Genomic DNA, 22,997 nt, shown 5'->3' with positions numbered 1-22,997 from the left:
CAGAACAGCGCAAGCCGGAAGCGGCGTGCCTGTCATGCGTCATGCGAGAACAGCATTAGTGAAACAAAACACAAGACCAATACTTTTAATAAGGTAGCCTATTTTCTAACAACATTTGTCTAACAAACAAACATTCCCGTATCAGAAATTAGCAGCACAGTAATTACTGACAACGTAGGGTAGGCTATTTAAATAAAACAACGAAAATAAATGAACGAAGTTCAACAAACTGTAATAAAACGGTAGCATACTTTCAAAATCAAGTTTATTTATTATAACACTTACACCATCAATATGTTTTTTTCATCAGCAGAACAATAAAGAAGATATTTTGCCGAAACCCCAGTGCTCCGTCGTGCAAGTCAACCGATCCGCACACTTTAAGAGCTAAAGCATATATATCCAATACAAAGTAATCCCCCAAATCTCCGTGTGACATATTGACGTCTTGTGAAGCAAATCAATCAGTTTTTGCAAGAAACTGAACGTTATTTACAACACTATTAGCGTGAATGCCAAAGCAGGAAGCGCGCTTTCCGTTCGAGGCGATCTCTTCTTCTACTGGTGGAGTTTGATGGCTGTTGGCTATGGATGTTGGTCTCTCTGCGCCACCTACAGAGCGGGAGTGTGAAGCGCACTTCCTGCTTGGCAAAAGCTCTGCATTAACGCTGAAAAATATTTATATATATATATATATATATTCGAATCTCAAAACTGAAAATCGAATGTCAACCCACCGAACGAATATTCGAATATTCGAATTTTCTGGTCCAGCCCTAGAAATCAATGAAAGCCACTTAAGCCTGACTGCTTTTCGAGTGGCCGAGCAACTTCACGGCTCCTCTTCAGGCCCTCGATCACACACGCGCTCAAGCAGCGACTGCGAGCAGCTGCCCGCATCGAGGACAGAACCCCGTTGACTGGTTTAGCAGGCGGACGTCTGCGCTAGGCTAGCAAAGACCTCAGACTCTCTATCTAGCGTTGTCATCGAGCTGGTGGGTTGCAGAGTAATGTAGGCTGACTAAGTGCATTCTGGGTTCAGTCACTAACAGGAGCGAGTGGGTGGTGAGTTTATGCAGTGCAGACGCAGCAGGTTGTGCGACGGTGTTGATTCCCATGCATGCTCCCTGCATTACTCAAACTTGTGTGCATTGCATGATGAGGAAATTTAGCATCAGCCAGTATGAGAAGAAAAGTTAGAAAGGAAAATCATGCAGCAATGCACCATGTCTGACAGCAAGTGTTGACTGGCATAGAGGTGAGCAGCTGTTAACATTCATTCAAGGGAGCTTGCGCAGGGATTGACATTGGAGAAAATGGCGAGAGCATAAAAGTTCAAAAATATTTAATTTTATGTAAATGAAAAGCAAAAAACAGCTGGACGAAGGTCAAAGCAGTACTGTCTGACTGCATTTTAAAATTTGCAGAAAGGCCTGAAGGTCAATTGGATATGATTTGAACTGCACTTAACCCAGGTTTGTCTTTTTTTTTAAAGCTTGGCTTTGTTTTTTGCTTTTGCAGTGCCAAATACATACAACGCAAAATGCTGCACTGCAGTGTTAGATTGTAACAAACTGTTATTTAGCAACAGACAGCCAATCAAAAATGACCTCATTAAATATTAATGCTCTTTGTACAGTCTCAGATACATTAGTGTCTGAAATGTCAAACTGTTGTTCAAGTAAGATGTTTTATATGTCCTCATGTGACAAGAGCCTGGAGACGTATACAGTAAGCCTGAAAAAACATGTCATTGTCACTGCCAGTTTCCTACTTGGCTGAATTGCCCTATAAATCCAACAGGAATAAAATGGCTAATGAATACAACCAATGACACAAATCCCAACAGATCTTAAAGGGACACTACACTTTTTTTGAAAATATTTTAATTTTACCGTTTTGGAATCCATTCAGCTGATCTCGGATCTTGTGGTAGCACTTTTCGCATAGCTTAGCACAATCCATTGAATCTGATTAAACCATTAGCATCGTGCTCAAAAATAACCAAATTTTTGATATTTTTTCCAATTTAAAACTTGACTCTTCTGTAGTTACATTGTGTACTAAGACCAAAGGAAACTTTAAAGTTTAGATTTTCGAGGCAGATATTGCTAGGAATATTTTTTTCGTTCTGGCGTAATAATCAAGGACTTTGCTGCCGTAACATGGCTGCAGCAGGTTTAATGATATTATGCAGCACCTGCAAATAGTCCCCTTGGTTACTTTCAATAGCAGGGGACTATTTTCAGGCGCTGTGTAATATCACTACGCCTGCTGCAGTCATGTTTTTTTATTGCTGCTGCAGCCATGTTACGGCAGCAAAGTCTTTGATTATTACGCCAAAATGAGAGTATAGTTCCTAGCCATATCGGAGTAGAAAATCGAAACTTTTATTTTCCTTTGGTCTTAGTACATGATATAACTACAGAAGAGTCAAGTTTAAATAGGAAAAATATCAAAAATGTGGTTATTTTTTAGCGCGATGCTAATGGTCTAATCAGATTCAATGGATTGTGCTAAGCTATGCTAAAAGTGGTACCACAAGACCCGTGATCAGCTGAATGGATTCCAAAACGGTAAAAATGAAATGTCTAACTCTAGAGGAGCTGGAAAATTAGCATATTTTCAAAAAAAGTGGAGTGTCCCTTTAAGTGTTATCACATCATAAAAGCCACAACACGCTAGAGACTGCAATTACAAGCATGCATTGATTGTAAATCGCTCTCAAAAGTCATTGATCCTTCGCATATATTGAAAGAAAACAGTAACTCATTGCATTGATCATGAAAAACTATTAAGGATGATCCAAATGCATATGAAGAGAGAGAGCAGTTCGCTGTTTAAGTTAGCAGCAATAATTATTACCCTATATTTTCTGTCCTCTTTTCTTCCGTCCCAAAGGATGACATTAATTCTTTCCTAGTACTTTCTTTGTCTGCACTTGACATCTTTATTACTATATTATGCATGAACTTTAGAATTAATAGCATGGATAAAGAACATAAAGTTTTGGAAATTTGGATTTATTTTAATCCTTAATGTGTGGACAGACAAAACTTTGGGGGATTAAAAATTTCCATTTTGCTAACTGAACGCTTAACTATTCTTTCCATAGCTCTTCCTTTAAAAGTCATGATAGCAAACCTGAACACAAAAGTGATTTGTGTTTTTTAATAGCTAAAAAAGCATGGGGGACTTCTCCTTTTGAACTTTATATGTTGTCACAAATACAGGTGCTATTTCTCTTCAGAGATATCCATCAGGTAGTAGGGACATTTATGTGTTGTATTCCGAAAAAAATGGTCACAGCACCTTTGCAAGTTAAAATGAATATTATCCATAAAATTAACAACACCTCTGAGAGCTAAGCAGGGTTCTGCAATAGCAGTTGAAGAAATGGAGAAAATCAAGATCTAATGAAAACCCCACAAAACACAACTCAGCGGCTTTGGAATAAAGGAAGACGTATGCACATGAAAATGAACCGAAGGGCGTCATAAGCTATGGAGAATTTGTGTTTCTCGTCAGGTAGAAAAACATTGTCGTTCTTAGTCTTTTCTTAGTCAAGACAACATTCTGGTCCAAGGGAAGAATGATGAGACTGAAATAAAAAGGGAAGAACAAAGGATACTAACAACAAGCGCTCTATGGGATCTTCACAAAGTTTGCAATGAAAAAAGCATTGAGGAACAGGTTCATATTACAAACAAAGGAAAACAAAAACTGATCCCAAGGTATGCATAGCATAAATGCTTTGGATGAATGCATGCATGTAAATTCTAGTATTACACCTGCAGCCGGATGCTGCTATCACAAAACTTCTCAACTTCGACAACGACAACAATTATGTAGTGAGTAAATGAAGATAAACTGCACGGTGCAGCCTATTAGAGCTGCCTAACAATTAGTCGCGACTAGGGCTGCAACTAAGTATTATTTTAATAATCGATTAATCTGCCGATTATTTTCCGATTAATCGGATAATAAAAAGCATTCATTTCCGACCCTTTATTCAAAACAGAACTACAATCTTCAGAAAGTGCACAAACATGCTGTTCCTTGAATATCCCTGAGCTGTTCAAATAATAATAATAAAATAAATGTACTAACACAAAAAAACTTACTCATTTTTTAAATAATGTGCACCCGAGTTGCCAGAACAATAAATCATTCATAAAAAAATAAAGAACAATACAAATCAGAAGCAAAATTATCTGCCAATGGGGCTAAGAAAAATAATCTTGAGATATATTCTCAAACAGAAAGATTATTTTTATCACACCATTGGCAGATAATTTTGCTTGTTTTGAGCAAACAATCATTTAATTTTGAGCTGTTTTTATTTTTTGTTTTCAGAAAACAAGACAAAACTTCTCATGCGATTATTTATTTATTTATTTTTGTTTAGTAAATGCATCTTGATCTGCATTGCAAACTTATGTGACAGCTGTCCAGCTGTCATTAGAAGCACCAGTTTTTCATTGAAAAATAAAAACACCTCAAAATTAAGTGATTGTTTGCTCAAAACAAGCTAAATTATCTGCCAATGGGGTAATAAAAATAATCTTGTTTCTGTTTGAGATTATTTTATTAAGATTATTTTTCTTACCCCATTAGCAGATAATTTTGCTTCGGATTTGTATTGTTCTTTTTTTAAATAAATTATTTATTGTTCTGGCACCGCAGGTGTAGTTTATTTTAAAAAGTCTATATATTTGGCAGATATAAATCATACATGTGTATGTTTTTTGTGTTAGTCCATTTTTATTTTATTTTTATTACTTTAACAGCTCGGAAATGTTCAAGGAACAACATGTTTGTGCACTTACTGAAGATTTCATTCCGGTTTTTAAATAAAGGGTTAGAAATGAATGCATTTTTTTATACAAATCATTGGTTATTTGAAAAAATAATTGTCAGATTACTCGATTATTAAAATAATCGTTAGTTGCAGCCCTAGTCGTGACTAATCATTAGGCAGCCCTACAGCCTACATTTGACCAATTAACCTAAACAAATGTAATAAAACAGCAATAATAATAATAATAATTCATAAATATTTAAAAATTGATAAAATTCAAAAGTACCAATTTTGTGATGAATAGCGGTACACAAAACACATCTAAGTATTTTCTACGAAGTGGTATAAATGTTTACATGCAAGTCAAAGCCTGGCAGAGCTTCTAATGCAAAGGAGAAAAATCAGACTGTACTGATATAGACAGTATTGTCCTTATCTTGCATTCCACTGGGCAAAAATACTGGCATTAGGGTTGCACATTTAATCTAATTGGGATTACAATTACGGATAAAACTATTTTATAATTGCCAAAAGTCTCAATTAGAGCTGTCCATTTGTGCTCAATGTCCTTTATTCGTTTAAATTTTTACTAATAACATAACTCCCAAAATTGTTTGTTATTTACATTATATTATTAAGTTTTAGATGTTTAAAATTTACCATGCAGCTGCTTTACAGAAAGTTATAAAACGCTTTCAAACATTTTAATTGTAAAAATGTATGTTAAAATTTTAAATCTATTAATCGTGAAAGAAGACGCAATTACAATATTAACAATTAAGATTTTATAATCATGCAGCCCTTAATGATACACTTTTTTAAAATGGTGCTAAATAATAATACTAAAAGCTCATAATCATAGGGGAGCGACTTTTAGCGCTAGATAGCACTTATATAGCACCTCTGTAGAACCATAAGTGGTGCTAAAGCATGACTATAACACCACTTATGATTCAACATACAGTAGTACAATATGATTCTTCACCTGAGCTACACAGGTACAACTTTCTACATAAGTAGCGCTAAAAATGTTTTCCCCATGATTACAAGCCTGTGAACCACTTTTAGTGCTATTTACCACCACTTTTTTTAAGGTTAGGGTTATAACAAAAAAAACTATATACTTCACCCCTACTGAAAGCATAATAAAATGTACCAAAATAATTCATAAATCATAATTTAAGAGCCTGGGAATTTCTAGTGGGCACAGACTTCCTAGTCAGCCTGCTTATGAATGAATGTAGACATGTATGCATGTATTTAAATGTATTTTAGTTTTCAGTAAAGCAGTTTTAATGCCTGTAAACTAAAATAGTTAACACCTACATAAGATTTCTTGCTTATCGTGCCTACACATTCCATCTAAAACAGTTCAGTTCGACAGTACACATACTCAAGAATTTGGGTTATTTTTCAATATATGCCATTTGTTATCATCCATTTTGGCTAAATCTTACATTCTAAATATTTCATTTATTGTTGCTAAGTTTAAAATTTTGATATTTTAATATAAACTGTCTAAACAAACAAATTTTGCCTAAATGATATAGAGAAGACATACAAAACATACTTCATATATTGAGATCATTTAAAAATGTGTGACCCATCAGGCATTTTTACTATGTTGGCTTTGTTACTATTAATATGACACTGCATAAAAAAGACAGACAATCTAGCCCAAAATAACACATGGACAGCGGTCATTATTTTCCTCTCTGCTAAATGGGCTCAATCGCTGACATGATTTCACAGCCTGTTGCTTTGACCCACCACTTGCTGGTGACCTTTCTGCTCAAACATTGTGCCATCTGCAAACAGGACACGTCTGTGACCTTCTCCAGCTGGTGGTGAGAAGAAACCCCCCTTTAAATCCAACCTCATTTTCACCTTGTAACCCTGCTGAGCACAACATATCCTTCCTAGCTACAGTATTAGGTGTTATGAAAGCAACATATCTACAGGGGTCAATTATTGATACATTATTCACTCAATAAAGATGAAAAATGCAAGAGAAACAATGAGACATAGACTTTTTATAAAGCTGATGATGTTTGAGATCTGCAGTAAGTCATCAGTGGAAATTCACACAGAAAACAAGATGCCAAGATGTGAATGAAGACTGGCAATATGGAGACATTGGAAGTGTTGTGCTGTGTAGCCTTGAACAAATCAATCAACAATCACACAGTTAACCAAACCTTACCTATTTAAAAAGGACAATTTACACCCAAAACAGATATTTTGAGTACATCCAGTATTAACCATCAAGAAGCATCAATTAACTTTTCCTTTGAAACACAATAGGAGACATATGTAGCATATTGTCTATAAAGCATACACCTTGAAACGCATAATACAGCCCACGACATCTCGGACTATACATCCAAGAAGATCCACACTTTCCAGCAGTCATCATTTTCCTAATTTAACTGAACTTTACAGTTCAAAACAAACATATTACATACTGTTAAAATGACTAACGGTAGTGATAAAACACAGTAAGTCACCGAATACGTTTGCTGCCATCATCAGCAGTGACTCACAACTTTAACACATCGCAGTCAGATTCACTTCGGACGTAACTTTAATCACACTTTAATTTTAGAATATTAATCTTCAAACATCCACTCTTCACACAAATGCAAAACAGTGCACCATATTTTTTTTATCTGGCATTTCAAAAGCAAAGTGCATAATAATAGAGGATCTGAGATTTGGAGGTCAACAAGGACATTCTGCCAGCCTAATATTTATAGCCAAATTTCGATTTAGCAGCTTGAGGTGAACAAAGTGCTAAAACACTCAGATGTAAACAGGAAGTAGCTGCCTGTTAACCAAGACTTAAAGTATCAGTGTTATTTGATGAAATTTAAGATGTTAAGGACGTTAAAGGCAATCATCTACAATTTCTTCTTTCTTTATTTATTCTTCACGCCATTCCAACATCTATGACTATATTCATGGCGAGAACTGGTTAATTCATATAAGAGTTTTATTCAGAAAAGTTAATCCAGACACAGGTTGGAGGAGGGACAATTTGGCATCTCCAATTTGCATGTTTTTGGCCTGTGGGAGGAAACCGGAGTACCCAGAGTAAACCCACGCTGACACAGGAGGCATCTACAATTTGAATATACACTTTGGATAATAAATTGCGGGTCTGTCTGAACCTGCATTTATGATACTTTGGTTTAAAACAGTCATAATGTACAATACAGTTATATCAACACCACCTTCATAATCAGGATACTAGGAAAAGCATTCAGAAGGGAATGAGACACGTTAGCCTTCTTTAATTAAACACAGGCTGACCAGGGTTTCTAAACCTATGCATTAATATCATTCTTAGCCTTAAAAACACAAAAAACAAAAGACCAAAAAGCTAAACCCTGATTCATGTGGACTGGCCACCTGCCCATGATGTTTCCCTACCTCAGTATATCTGGGACAGGCTCCAACATATCCAATAAGCTTAAGCAACACAGAAAAGAGACGGATCGATAAACCCTGAAAGTACATGACCTTAACATTATTTTTATTGTCTGCAGCAACAATGAAATGGGAAAATGGGGCTTATTTGCTATTATTTGTAATATAGTTTATATATATATATATATATATATATATATATATATATAAATTGTTTATAGAGTATGTATATTATCATATTTAGTATACAAACTAAACGTATTATTAAGTTTTTGTTAAATTATAAATAAATAAAAAATTAACAGAAACTCACTACACCAGGAATGTTAATAGAAACACTTATTAAAGCCTAACGTTAAATACAATTAACTATAGGTACTCTGAACAGCACCTTACTAGTTTGGTGTTGGAAACTAAAACTAAATAGATAGCAACACATGTTTTTTTGATCTTACTATTTTTATTTGTTTGTCACACTGTCCGACTCAATCACATGTTCACTAAGGCATATACTTTTACAATCAATATTAAAGGATACTGACCAAAATAATTTACAATCACTTAATATACTCTTTATGGGATGGAATCAACAGCAGATACATCTTGGAAAATTACATAAAACTGAAAGTTGGCTAAAGCTAGCTTGCAATACTCAGACAGAATTATTAAATACAAAGTCGAGTTATTTAGATCCGTGCTTCAAATAGACAGGATATGTGATCATCCGAACATCAATTATCATCTTATAATTTACAAATACAATATAAATACGTGCAAATGAACACATGACAGCTACTTAACAACCCATTCACTCACCTCTGTTTGGACTCGCGTGCTGTTATTAAGGCGACAACTGATGTGCCTGATCAATATAAACAAAACAGACCACAGCATAGATTACATAGAAAACACAGTGTGTACAGATTTAGGGACGGCTCTTGTTTCATAAAAACTCTTAAAAAATTAATCTTGAAATGAACTCGAAATTTGAGTTTTAAGAGTAAAAACTTGCGTTTTTGCCCAGGCGCTTCTCGTGGACACGCTTTTTTGGGGTCCTCGCGCTGAACTGACAGCTTTGTTTTCATCATGGCGGCGTCCCGCAGAACGCAGGTGCTGTCACTCTACAGACTGTTGCTGAAGGAGAGCAAGAAATTTCCCTCATACAACTACAGGTATTTATAGCAATACATACATTTATATATCAAAAACACAAGGGCAGATATACAAAAGTTTCCGCTTTTTTATATTGCTGCTATATGATGGTTTTGAGTAGTGACTGTAAAAGCTTCAGTGTGTAACAGTGTTTATTTTAATATTTATGTGTATTATGTATTTATTTTTGATTTACAAATATGATGTAAGTTCAATTAAAAGTTTTATGGTATTTAAATCTAGATTTTAAACATCCAGTTTGTGTAATAGTTAATATGATGGTTGTTGATGCTAGGTTTATATGGAATATTGCACTGTTGTTAATATTAACTTACAAAAACAAAATGTGTTCCATGTACAACTATCCATAGATTTATAGTTATTTATAAAACAAATAATTTTGCTTTACAAACCTGTGACTGTGTGTTAAGCACAGCATCAATTAAAAGAGATTATACCATGCATTATCATTTGCTGTAGCTAAATTGGTTGTGCATTGTGATAGGAATGCAAAGATTGGGTTTGTTTCCTAAAATATATACTAGGGTGGGTTTTTTTTTTAATGTTCAACTCTCACCCCATAAATGTGTTGCAGGGATTTGGTGTCATGCAGAGTTTAGCTCCTGCTTGCCTTGGTATACCTGCCTTAAAGTTTCTAGTATGTCTAGTAAGACCTTAATTGGCTGCTTCAGTCTTCGTCTTAGTGTATTACCAACAGTAACCTTGTAATCGGTGGTCCCAGCTCTTTTCAGGTCATTGACCAGCTCCTCCCGTGTAGTTCTGGGCTGATTTCTCACCTTTCTTAGGATCATTGAGACCCCACGAGGTGAGATCTTGCATGAACCCCGAGTCTGAGGGAGATTGACAGTCATGTTTAGCTTCTTCCATTTTCTAATGATTGCTCCAACAGTGGACCTTTTTTCACCAAGCTGCTTGGCAATTTCCCTGTAGCCCTTTCCAGCCTTGTGGAGGTGTACAATTTTGTCTCTTGTGTCTTTGGACAGATCTTTGGTCTTGGGCATGTTAGTAATTGGATTCTTACTGATTGTATGGGGTGAACAGGTGTCTTTATGCAGCTAACAGGTGCATCTAATGTAGGATAATAAATGGAGTGGAGTTGGACATTTTAAAGGCAGACTAACAGGTCTTTTAGGGTCAGAATTCTAGCTGATAGACAGGTGTTCAAATACTTATTTGCAGCTGTAGCATACAAATAAATAGTTAAAAAAAATCATACATTGTGATTTCTGGATTTTTTTTTAGATTATGTCTCTCACAGTGGACATGCACCTACGATGACAATTTCAGACCCCTCAATAATTTCTAAGTGGGAGAACTTGCAAAATAGCAAGGTTTTTAAATACTTATTTTCCTCACTGTGTATTATTAAACAATTATACATGCTAGCATAAAGGATCACATAATACACGTATGTGTTAAACTTAAGCAAACTCTAACTATTTATTAATATTGAAAAAATGTTGCCCAGTTTATTTATTTATTTATTCAAACATGTTGGTGAACTTTTAAAAGTTGAAAAAAAGACCACCCTAATACCTTACATTTATGCATTTGGCAGCTGCTTTTTTCCAAAGAGACTTACAGTGCGTGACAAGGTATATAGTTTTATCAGTATGTGTCTTTCCTGGGTTCGAACCCATGACCTTTTGCGCTGCTAACGCAATGCTCTATGACTGAGCTGCACAGGCCGTAAAAATGTACAAAAAAAATTATACACTCCTTCATAAGTAGGTAACTTTGGAAACAAGCATTTGTTAAATGAATGAATGCAGATCTTTTTTTTTTCTTTCTTCACTCCCGTTATAATGTTTCTTTATGTTTATATCAAGGTTTCTTGCACAAAAAATTTAGTATTTTAGTGCTACTCATTCATTGTTCTCCGTCCCACTGACCCCTGTAGTTTTAAAGAGTAACTAAACCGTAAACCAACTTTTTTTAGTTAATGATCTGTAAGAATGATGCTTTATTAGTGCTGTTCATTGATTTTAGTAATTTTTTTGACATTTGGATATAAAGTGTTTCAATAATATATGGTGTAAAAACGTCTGATTGCTGCCCTCTTCAGGTTGAACGGTGGCTACTGCAGTTGAATTTTCCCATTGGATGTTGGGTCCAAAAAATGACTGGTGACGTAAGCAGGTTCAAGCTCACCACGCCCTTGTTACGATCTCACCACACACTTGATACGAGCTTAGTTCGTCCCCTCTATCTTCGTTGGGATCTGCCCACTTTTCTTGCATTTTTCAAATATTGCCAGTGGGTGGAGTCAGGCTTTGACCAGGGGTTTAGTTACCCTTTAATGATTAGTCTTTTTGCACTGGGGAGGAACTTTTACAGCATTTACATATTATGAGTTATTTCATTTAAAAATAACTAGTACAAATGTCTTCTATCCTTGTATGTTTATACTTTTTAAGGGGGGAGACACAAAGCTTGCTTTAGATAATTGGTTTAAATTCCCAGGTTGAGAATTGTAGTGTTGACACATGTATACAGTTTTGTCAAGAAGATGTGGATAATACTCTACTTGCAGGTCATTCATCACATTTAAAATAGGAAGTTGTTTATGTCCTGGCCAATATTCTGGTTTGGCACATATTCAAGGTTGTCTGGGTATTCTGTAAGATGCATACAGGAAATTGGCATATGGTGCCCACATACTGCATAATAGGATTATCTCTAGCGGTAATTAAAACATTAACTCTCACTTCAAAATGAATTTGAAGTTGTGAGTGACAATCTCCGTTGGTAAAATTATTAGGCCACCATGCCAGAATTAGATTTGTTGTTTTTGCAATGTTATAGTGATCATATAAAATTGTTTCTCAGTCTCTTTAATATTATACATCCAGAAAATACAGGAAATGTGTATATAGTATTAAAAACTGTATAAAAATAAAAAACCCAAGTGTCAAGTTTTTAGGGTAAACTCCTCTTCCACTTGAGCAATAGCAGGAAACTGCAGGATCTCTTAAACCTGAATAAAATTAAATCCTAATTTCTAATTTTAAAGAAATTAATCTTTTTACTTTATTCTGCTCAAAAACGCTCTAGATGTGTTTAGGGCCAAGAGAGGTCACATTAACTGAGGGTGACTTTGACATTTTTAACAAAACATGAATTGAGTGAGATCAGAAATGCCATAGCACAGACCCAACTTTATGTGGACTCGGTCTTGATTCGCGCTGTTTCTGGTCTCGGTCTTGACTCGGACTCAGCGCTCTCTGGACTCTCTTGACTCGGATTCGAATGAGCTGGTCTCGAATACAACACTGGTCCTCGCACCACAGTGCTCAGGCCCTAAAAAAAAGTTTTAAAGTCTTAACCGAATAAAAATCTGACAGCGATGTTCTGCCAATGGCAATTAAGTTTTCATAGAGCTTTGATGTTCCCTTTCTGTATATGTTCACCAATTCTTTAGTAATTCTTTTAGTTTGCCCCCGTACACATGTTTATATTACAATTTATTGGACTTCATTTATGAAACATTGACAGAATGAAGTTCATGTGCAAATTCTAAAATGAATTTCTGCCTAAGCAAACAATAAAAATATTGTTTGGGTAAATTGAATATTACAAATTACATAAGATTGGGCCTTATTCTTGAAACGCAAGCTGTTTAAAATTTAGTGAAATTGTCACATTAAATTGAATGGGGAAATAACATAAGAAAAGTATTCATGAATAAAACATGTAAAGATTGGATTTCTATCATGTGAATTAGTTGAATTAATTTGTTTATATAGGAACACAGAATTCACATAAAAATCTGAATGTGAATCTGTTCTCAGTTTAATGTTGGCTCATTTGCAGAGAAAAGTTGGTTAGTCTGGTTAGTTTCATGTTTTAACCGTAATGTATGCAGTGAAACTAATAATTTAATCCACATGCTGATGGCAACTCAAATATGGGAGCAATACAGAGTGTAATGTGCATTTTATATGAGAGTTTTTCTTAGTCGTTTGAGTTCTGTGTGTATTTTATTTGAAATTTACACAGGAGGCACACAAAGTTTAAACAGCATGGAGAGCGAGAGAAAATCCATGAGAGAGGCAGGGAGAGAGAGAGAAAGCATTAAAAGAGAGAGAGAGAGAGGGGGGGGGGTAAAAAGAGTGAATGAAGTGCAGGAGAACTGGGAGTGACTGCAGGTTGATTGAAAGCCATAAACAAAGTCACCCAGCATGAGCCAATGATTGAGAAGTGAGAAATGAATGAATAGTTGAATTTGATAGAAGATGAGAAAATATCTGATCTGCCAAAAGAAGAGAAATCACAACACAAATCCAAAGAGAAATAGGGAGTCTCTTTTCTGAGGGGCAGGAAGCACATTCTGAAGATTAACAATACGGCTGGAAGAGCAGACTGCAGAAAGTAGGGCATGCTCTTACGTAAAGCATCTTCACGATAAATATAACCCTCCCCCGTGGTCCTTCGGTTCGACGTTAAAACAGAGCTAATGACGACATGTTTGCGCTCGATCTTATTCATAAAGCTCAGAAGAAATAAACCTTTAAAAGCCACCGATAAATAAGTGATCAGGAATCTGCTCTCCACGCATCACGCTGACTTTTTGCTTCTGAAATCTCACAGATCTCCCTTGAAAGCGTGTTCGTCTGCCAGACTGCTGTATTTGATCGTATCAGTGAGACGTCCGTATAATGCCTGCGGGAAATAAAGAGCTATTTTTGTGCTCTCTGTTTGTATTGATTCATTCATAGCTGTTTGCTCATTTAACACTACTGTGTGTTTTCTGTGTGTTCACAGCAAAGATCTTTTCGTTTGTGTTGCAGCTTCATGGTACAGTACAGATCTTTGGGTTCATACGTAAAGGATGATGTAGTGTCAGTCATTGTGTTAGTCATCAGCCACACAGCTTACTAATTTAGAGCATACAGAGATATAAAATATTGTTTAATAACTGATTATTGCCTTATTCATAGTAGATTGGTATAAAGTGGCCAAAAGCCCTATTCGGACGGGATTAGTTTTACAGGGGGACCTCTGAGAAAATCGTGCTTCTCAGAGGTCCTCTGTGTTTTTAATCCCGTCCGAATCGGCCATGTCTGTGTTTTTCTCTGACGACCTCCGTAAGAATTACAGAGCAATTTACCTACTGTTTTTCGCCGAACTCAGAGGTCCTCTGACAAATTTAATCCCGTCCGGATGCAAATGTCTGTGTTTGCCCGCAATATCTTTTGAAAACGCGGTTCCTTTCGTGTTTTGGCCACCGTGATCTGCCGTAAGGTCTTACTAATGCGCGTATATTGTATTTCCTGAGTCCCATTCATTCAGATATGGATGTTTTTTCGCATTCGGCAAAATAAAATAATTAAATCAAGACGAGCTGAATATATAACACTGTTAAGACTGGCCAATGTAATATCATTAACGTTATCATTAACGTTATAAGAAACTCCGTTCAAAGTTCTTCAACTCCGGAATGGTAATGTTAATTAATAAAAATAAATTGAAATTAATCATTATTTCTTCATTTCTTTGGGTTTATTATAAGCAGACAGTTATATAAAACACGTAGGCTAACGTTACTTTAGTAGGATTTGTATATTTTATTTTGATTTGTTAAAATTAAATTCATAAATTACATGTTCTTTCATAATTTTACATTTTAAGCAAAATATTAAACATTACAAACACGCGTATCCAGAGCACGTGCTCTTCTGCAACGCCCAAATGCATGAAACAGACACTCCCATCTCTGGAATAGCCTCCATCATTTTAATCCCGTCCGAATCGGTACATAAAATCACAGACGTCCTTGGGACACGTTGAAACTCAAACGTTGTTTGGAAAACTAATCCCGTCCGAATAGTGCTAAAGTCAATCCCCAGTGGAATAAAAAAGAGTTAATTTCAGTCTTCTCTATGCTCATTTCATTATTCTTGACACCTTTCCTTTTTTCTTCTCATTTAGATTTTTTACTTCTCTTTCATTTGATTATTTGTAAACTCATTCTGAGTATTTTGTAATCAACCTGTTTACATGGTTAGAGATGCACCGATATAGCGGCCAATAATTGTATTGGTCAATAAAGGCAATTTTCCAATAGGCCAATACCTTATTTTCCGGACTATAAGGGTGTTTTCACATATACACTGTTTAGGTCGGCCCAAATGACGTGTCGGTCCGAGTACGGTTCGTTTGGGTCAGTGTGAACACAACAGCCGCACTCTGGTGCGCAGTAAACGGCCGCTCAGAGACCGCTCTGAACAGGTGGTCTCGGAGCGGCTGCCGCCGAACTCTGGTCTGAACGCTGCTCGACCTCGGGCCCAACCAAATACAGGAAGTTCTCCACATGTTTGAGCCACTGGGCTTCCGTCGTGACGTGAGCTGGGTGTTATATTGTGGGTTAAAAACAAACAAGGCAATCTTGGTCCATTGCAGAGATTCACTGTCTCCAGGACGTTTGTAATGCACAGCTGTCCTCCACACACAAAAATAGTAGGCTTTAATAGAACAGTTGCGCAATTTCGCGTTAAAGCAAAGACACTTCGCAAAGACGTGCAGCGTTTATCTCCATATCTTGCTAGCCTCGCTCTTCCTGTCAGGCTGGTTGTCGTGGAAACATGGGGGGTGGTCATGAGATGGTAAGAGCTGTCAGAGACCAATGACAGCGCTGACCGTTGTCACATGGTGTACAGTGCGGCATTTCGAGTACGGTAAAAACAACAGATGTGAACACGGACCGCACTAACTGAAAAATGATACAATGTATTTTGGTGCGCACCAACATGTGAAAACATCACATGCATCAGTTAAAAATGCGTTTTGAAGAAGAAAAACATACATAAGTCGCACTGGACTATACGTCGCATTTATTTAGAAAATGATTTCACAAAATCCAAGCCCGAGAACAGACATTTAATCTGGAAAGGCAAGTTATTCAGCTAAACAATAGCACACAGAACAGCAGGCTAAAAAGGTGTCCGTACATGTTAACATAACATTACCATTTATTTACCGAACACAATAGCATACAGAACGTACCTGGGAGGCTGAATAGGCTAAACCTGTTGTTGCTGAATTTGAGTTCTGTGTATAGAAAATGTAAAGAAACATCACTAGTTTAATATTTAATATTAATGGCCATTATATGAATGAATAACATTCAAAGAATTTAATCTTTAGAATTTAGTTAATGCAAATAAATATAACATCCAAACTATTGGTATCGGCCAATACCTGTCTGAATACTGTTGGGCGATATCCCCCCCCATTTGAAATCATCCTATTGTAAAATCGAAGATACACAATAGTATCGGGGGTGAGGCAGTAGTTTACTTATTTATTTGTTCATTTTTTACTCATTTATGACAAGTCACTTGATTGATGGACAAAAAAGAAGCAAGGGCAACACTGTCATGCCCGCAACCTTCTTAGAAACTGATGCCATTAATCAGAGCGCGTCATTAAAGCCTAGGCGCTCAAACATTTTCTTGCTGGTTTAAAACCCCGGCTCGCCTAACAACCTCTCTAGTGCAAGGAAATGTCAGAGCCACGCGTATTACAAGCTCACATGCAAGGAAAAGTCCGAATTATGCGTATTACAAGTTCAGGTGCTAGAAGGAGTTCATGCCGCGCACATTCAGGTCCGAGCAAGAGTCCAATCCACACGGGTTACAAGCTCGCTCGCGCAACATGAAGCCCACAAACCCTCTGATGCAAGGAAAAACACGCAATGCGTATGTTAATGTGAAATTATGATGATAATATGAATAACCATCGGCAACTATCGTCATCAAAGCCTGCTATTTGCGATATGTCTGACAATCGTCATTACGCAATACTATTGTCCATAGGCACAAATCTACGTCGGTATTTATGAATTTTTTTATATCTGTGCATTTCTAGTTACCATCTATTTTTAACTGCGCTCATCATTTTTCAGCTAAAAGTTTGAAATCCATTCCAGGGGACGGAAGCATCTTTAGGTCATTAAATATTAAGTTATTATAATAGGTTACACCTCACAAAACAAATAGTTTTCTGTTCCTTTAGATGCCGATTATTACTCATGTTTTCGTGTTGTGAGGTGAATCGATTGTGTGTTTATCTGCCCATGGGTGATGCTACGCTAATTGTCGCCTACAGAACAGGAGTTGCTAATCTGCTGTCGTAAGATCTTAAGCGGGAGTTCCTGTTCATCTCCAGAAATATCTTTATCAAGCTCCCACAAGCTACAAGAAATGAGGCACATTATGCTATTGTTTAAGGTCAGCTTAACCACTTACAACAGCATGACGCATTCCCTTAAAAACAGGAAAGACAGTTCTGTTTCTGTGTCACATGCCTCATGGCTCATATCTAAGTCTGGCGGCTTGGCACAAGGACCATAAGATTTGACATGCGTGCCGCTCGATGAATCAGCCATTCCTACGCTGGTGACAAAGACCAACTGCTTAATTGTCCGGTGGGCCAAACCAGATTTCACCATAGAGCTGCAGCTTGGTCTCTCTTTTCCTCTTGACAAATGCTTTGTCTTACTGGTGACCTTTCAGCCAGATGGCTGAAAATGCTGAAAATATCTATCAGCTGTTGCATTATGAGTAGATTATTATTATTATTAACTGTCTCTCTCTCTTACTGTAATGAAGAAATAAGTGAGGTAACCGAGTCATTTTTGTCTTCAGAAGATCGCACTCTAGAAATAAACAAAGGCTTCATATTTTTCTGTATGTGCAAGAACCACAGCTAACATTAAAGGAAAACACCACCGTTTTTCAATATTTTACATTGTTCTTACCTCAACTTAGACAAATTAATATATACCTATCTTTTTTCAATGCGTGCACTTAATCTTTGTACAGGGCGTCATGGATGAGTTAGCATTTAGCCTAGCCCCAATCATTCCTTAGGATCCAAACAAGGGTGAATTTAGAAGCCACCAAACACTCCCATGTTTTCCCTATTTAAAGACTAAGAGAGTAAGTATGGTGGCACAAAATAAAACTTTTGTTTGGAGCCATAGGAAAGATTGGGGCTAAGCTGAATGCTAACACATTCAAGAAGCACTGTACAAAGATTAAAAGTGTACGCATTGAAAAAATATAGGTGTGTATTCATTCATCTAAGTTGAGTTAAGAACTGAGGAAAGAAATATTGAAAAACCTTTTCCTTTAAAATGGATTTCATGGAAAAGTACAAAAATACAATAGGGTATATAATAAGGTTAAAATGGTGGCAGTGGCTCAGTGGTTCATGTAGGTTGTCTACAAATCGGAAGGTTGGTGGTTCAAACCCCGGCTCCACCAGTAAGACACCTAACCTTATCCGCCCCAGACGAGCTGGATGGCGCCTTGTATGGCTGACACTGTTGTCGGTGTATGAATGAGTGCGTGAATGTGTGAATGTGAGGCAAAACTTGTAAAGCGCTTTGGATGGCCATTGGTCTGTGAAAGCGCTATATAAATGCAGTCCATTTACCATTTTATTTAAAGGTGAAGCTACTTGAAATTTTTTGCCAGAATCTTTCATATCCAAAAGTTTATGGACAAATGATCTGAATCTTTTACTTGTATTTTACATGGCTGTGACACTGTAATCACACAAACCCTTCAAAATGCACATGAACCCTCGCTTCAAAGCTGGATGTTCATCTCAGACTCCTTTGAAGTGTCTGTCAATGTGTTTTTTTCTAAAGATGCATCGCTTTTTATCTTGCAACTACCAGTTTTCTCCTCCTCAAGTCACAGTTTTCATCTGTCATGTGTTGTTTTTTTTTAAGCACGTGATCTGAGAAATTTATCCTCTTCGTTTTTCTTGGTGGGTCTCTCTCATTATTTTCAGCCTCCACTGCATTTTTTGTCCTCTCATCCGGTGATGCGGAATGAGGCTCAAATTTGGCTGTCAGAGCGGAGTTGCCTTGTCTTAGTGGAGGTGCTTCCTTGGGTGCCAGGTGATACTTTGATCTTGCCGTGGCACCGGGGGTTCCTGCGTGTCCCACATTGCTTGTGATGCCGGATAAAACGACTGAAGATCTTTCGCTCCCTAGAAGCACAGAAATGCAGATCTACCTTACAGCTTAGTAACTAGCGGTCTAATGACTGCTCCATTATTAGCATGTGGCACACACTTCGCTGGCGCTAATGAACCAAAAGAAAAGTGACTTGAGTTTGTCTTTGCATTTCCCAACCCGCTGTCACTGCAGTCCTTGTCTTTTAGCTGCAGTATGATGAGCTCACTGCATCCTTGGAAGTCAATTTCTGATTTCCGAACCTTGGCTTTGAATTTTCACACTGAGATCTTCGGCAGAAACAGAGGGGCGGTAACCTACCCACATGGCAGCTGATAAAATAAGCTTGACTTCCAGGACTGATTTTGACTTTAAGAGTCCTATACCAGAATGTGCCTATGAAACTTCAGCTCAGATACCCTGCAGATAATTTATTATAAAATGCCCAAAATGCCCCTTTTTGGGTGGAAGCAAAAACACACTTTTTCGTGTGTATACTAGGGTTGTGTGCTGATGTGTGTATGGCGCGGATGGGTTAATAGCATCGGTTTAAAGAAGGTTGTGGCCATGACAGTGTGGCCCTTGCTTATTTTTTGTCCACCAATTAAGTGACTTGTCATAAATAAGTAAATAATGAACAAATAAATAAATATGTAAACTACTGCCCGCCCCCCGATACTACCGATACTACAGCGATCTCACAGGCTGACGATAGGAAGATCTCAAAATGGGGCATATAGCCCAACACTATGACAGACACTAACTGTCCATGTGCGCGTGAGAAGGAATCCACATGCGATACAAGCCCCCTCGCACAATGTAAAGCCCACAAACCCTCTCATGCATGCAATGCGCATGTTAATGTGAAACTATAATGATAAAAATAATAACTATTGCCAACTATCATCATAAAAGCCAATCGTCTATTGGCACAACCGTTGTCTGTGGTCGTTTTTATTACTTTGATTAATGATGAATAATGTTTCGATGTGTTTTTTCAAACTCCAATGTCATGTCGGTAAGTCATGTTAGCACTAGGTCAATGCATGTTGCACCATTGTTGGATTGTGTGGAGACTGTGTCCGTTGACCAATCAGAGCAGAGTAGGCTAACGAAAGGTGGGGTTTAGGCAGACTAAATCTTTGAACGGCTTCACATGAATCGTTTGGCGATCTCTGAGAAATTGGGTAATATTAAATTTATATTTTGAGAAAATGACAGTGTTTTTTGACTTTGCATGGATTTAAACCATTGTTGGGGACTCCTTAACAATATTAGGAAGCTTAGAAATTGGACCTGGTACTTTAAAAAATGTTTCTATTGTAAGCTTGTTGTGTTCACGCACTGCCAACACACATTTATGTCCAAACCATGTAAAAGTGGATTTTTTTATAATAGGTGACCTTTAACACCACTGAAATGCAATGCTTAATGCACAAGGAACAACCTTTCCAGTAAGGTTTGTGAGCAAACTGTGCACACTGAATAAAGCACCATCATAGAGGGATTGTACTTTTAATTATAAGATGAGATCTCAGTGAGTCAACCTCACTTGTAATTGTTGGAAATTTATTTGACAGTCATGATCAAAACCAGAGGTGGAAAGAGTACTGAAAATTTGTACTCAAGTACAAGTACAAGTAGTTGCTAAAAAAATACTCAATTACAAGTAAAAGTACTGGTGTTAAAAATGTACTTAAGTAAAAGTACAAAGTACCCCTCTTAAAAACTACTCAAGTACAAATTACTTTTTAGCCGGTGATATTTATTGAATAAACATTAAATCCATTGAATGAAATCAGAGATATGAATGGATTAAAAACAGGCAATTTGTGTTTTATACGAATAAACACATAATACAGGAATTTTGTCTGTTTAAAGAATGTTATATGATTTTAACAGCAGCTATATTATTTCATATTGTTTCTTCATATAATTTTTATCAAGTTATAAAAATGGTCTAATGTTATTATTATTAATGAATTATGATACAACATAAATAAGCTTGTTGGGTTATTTTATTTAAAAACAGATTTTTTTACATTAACTCATTCCCCGCCAGCCATTTTTCGAAAAGTTGCCCGCCAGCATTTTTTATGATTTTCACAAAAGTTTTACAAAATGCTTCCAGGAAATTTTTCTTCTAAAAATATATATATCAAATGAAAGAACAGACCCTCTACTTTCAAACAAACAATAAAAAAGTGAAAAACCGTTCCATCCTTTTTTTCCCCTGCTTATAAACTCTTAAATATTGGTGTTTTTCTTTACAAATACACATTTTTTTAGCAAAAAGCTGAAACAATTGCATTTTTGTGAAGGAATTAAGTTAGAGATCAGATTCAGAACGAATATCAAACATAAAATTAGTAAATAACGTTTTGGCTTCAGTTTATTCATAAATTGGTTAAGTCCGCTATCTAGTGGACAATCGCGGTATTGCACATTAACATAAATTCTTCAGAAACACGTTTTATTCAAATGATTTTTTTTTCTTAATTGACAAGATAACTCGTCAATGGCGGGGAAAAGAGTTAAAAATATTATTGGACAAGAAAGCTTTCCAAAAGTACACTACTAATATTTCAAAAGTTATCAGCATTTAGCACTGACATATGTGTAATTTAGACAGGCTGTCAGTGCAGTTACACTGCTACGCCAGTGGGACGCGGCAACAGACGAATTTGATAAAAAGAGTCCTTATTAGACTGTTTATTATTATAAGCTTAAAACACTGATTCAATATGAATAATACAATGTTGACAATGACATGAAATTTAACTTTGAGCACCATTTTACAATGTTAAATCTTTTTTTACGGTCTACGTGCTCGTCACCTAGGTAACTGAAGCTCATGTTTTAGGTATGTGACAAAAAATATAAATACATATATAATTATAACCATATGATAGATAATAAAAAGAACTTTAACATGGTTTTTAAATTATTAAAATCTGATAATTATTAAGAAAGTTATGGAATTTTTTAACTCGAAAATTAGGGGGCATTTTTGTACCCAATTAAAACTATAAAACTATGAAAAACTTCCGCTTGACCAAACACTTTAAAATATCATAACTTTCTCATTTCTTGGTCTATTTGCATAATTCAAACACCACATTGTATGTAATTAAAAGCCCAAGATTAAGATGACATCTTTTTAAAAGATATATATATAAATGTTATTATTTTTGATTAACCACTAATTAATGAAACCGAGAGCATCAATCCACGCATATATTTCCATATGAAATCAAAGCCTTCTCAAATAAAAGCTGTATTTTTATATATTAAAGAAACATTTCATTGTTTCTTTAATATTTCTTAATTGACTAATAATGCTTGCGAGCAATTTAAATGGTCAGATATTATTAATACATTAATTGATGATTATGTTATTTATCATTAATAATAATTCAATAAATGCATGCATGTTGCATGCATGTATTTATTTATATGTTTGACAAAATTATGCCAATAATGTAATCTAGAGATTCTAATCCTTCGTTCTGTATGATTACTTTAAAAAATAATGCACGGATTGATGAAAACGGAGAAGTTTTGGAAGCCAATATGATTGAATGGGCGATTGACAACAACGTCACTTGCGGATCTTAAAAAAGC

The 22,997-nt window shown here is 36.2% G+C and overlaps 2 protein-coding genes across 3 annotated transcripts in view; one reads left to right on the top strand and one right to left on the bottom strand.

Annotated features, from left to right (window-relative positions):
• fars2 (phenylalanyl-tRNA synthetase 2, mitochondrial) overlaps nucleotides 1-8,304 on the bottom strand; it is a 183,895-nt gene extending 175,591 nt beyond the window's left edge. The window contains exon 1 of one of the 2 annotated variants that reach the window (XM_065294756.2): nucleotides 8,234-8,304. The gene's annotated coding sequence lies outside the window, so the exon portion shown is untranslated. Of the gene's footprint in view, nucleotides 1-6,599; nucleotides 6,694-8,233 lie in introns of those variants that run through there. The other variant, XM_073813159.1, reaches the window with a different exon arrangement.
• Nucleotides 8,305-9,256: 952 nt separating this feature from the next.
• Nucleotides 9,257-22,997, top strand: part of lyrm4 (LYR motif containing 4) — an 89,030-nt gene continuing 75,289 nt past the window's right edge. Inside the window, exon 1 of the mRNA XM_065295014.2 lies at nucleotides 9,257-9,402. Within this exon, the coding sequence (XP_065151086.2) occupies nucleotides 9,317-9,402 (86 nt within the window). The 5' untranslated portion in view covers nucleotides 9,257-9,316. The remainder of the gene's footprint in view (nucleotides 9,403-22,997) is intronic.

This window comes from Paramisgurnus dabryanus, chromosome 22, assembly GCF_030506205.2.
Source record: "Paramisgurnus dabryanus chromosome 22, PD_genome_1.1, whole genome shotgun sequence".
Lineage (NCBI taxonomy): Eukaryota > Metazoa > Chordata > Actinopteri > Cypriniformes > Cobitidae > Paramisgurnus > Paramisgurnus dabryanus.
This window is presented reverse-complemented; position numbering and strand designations above follow the sequence as displayed.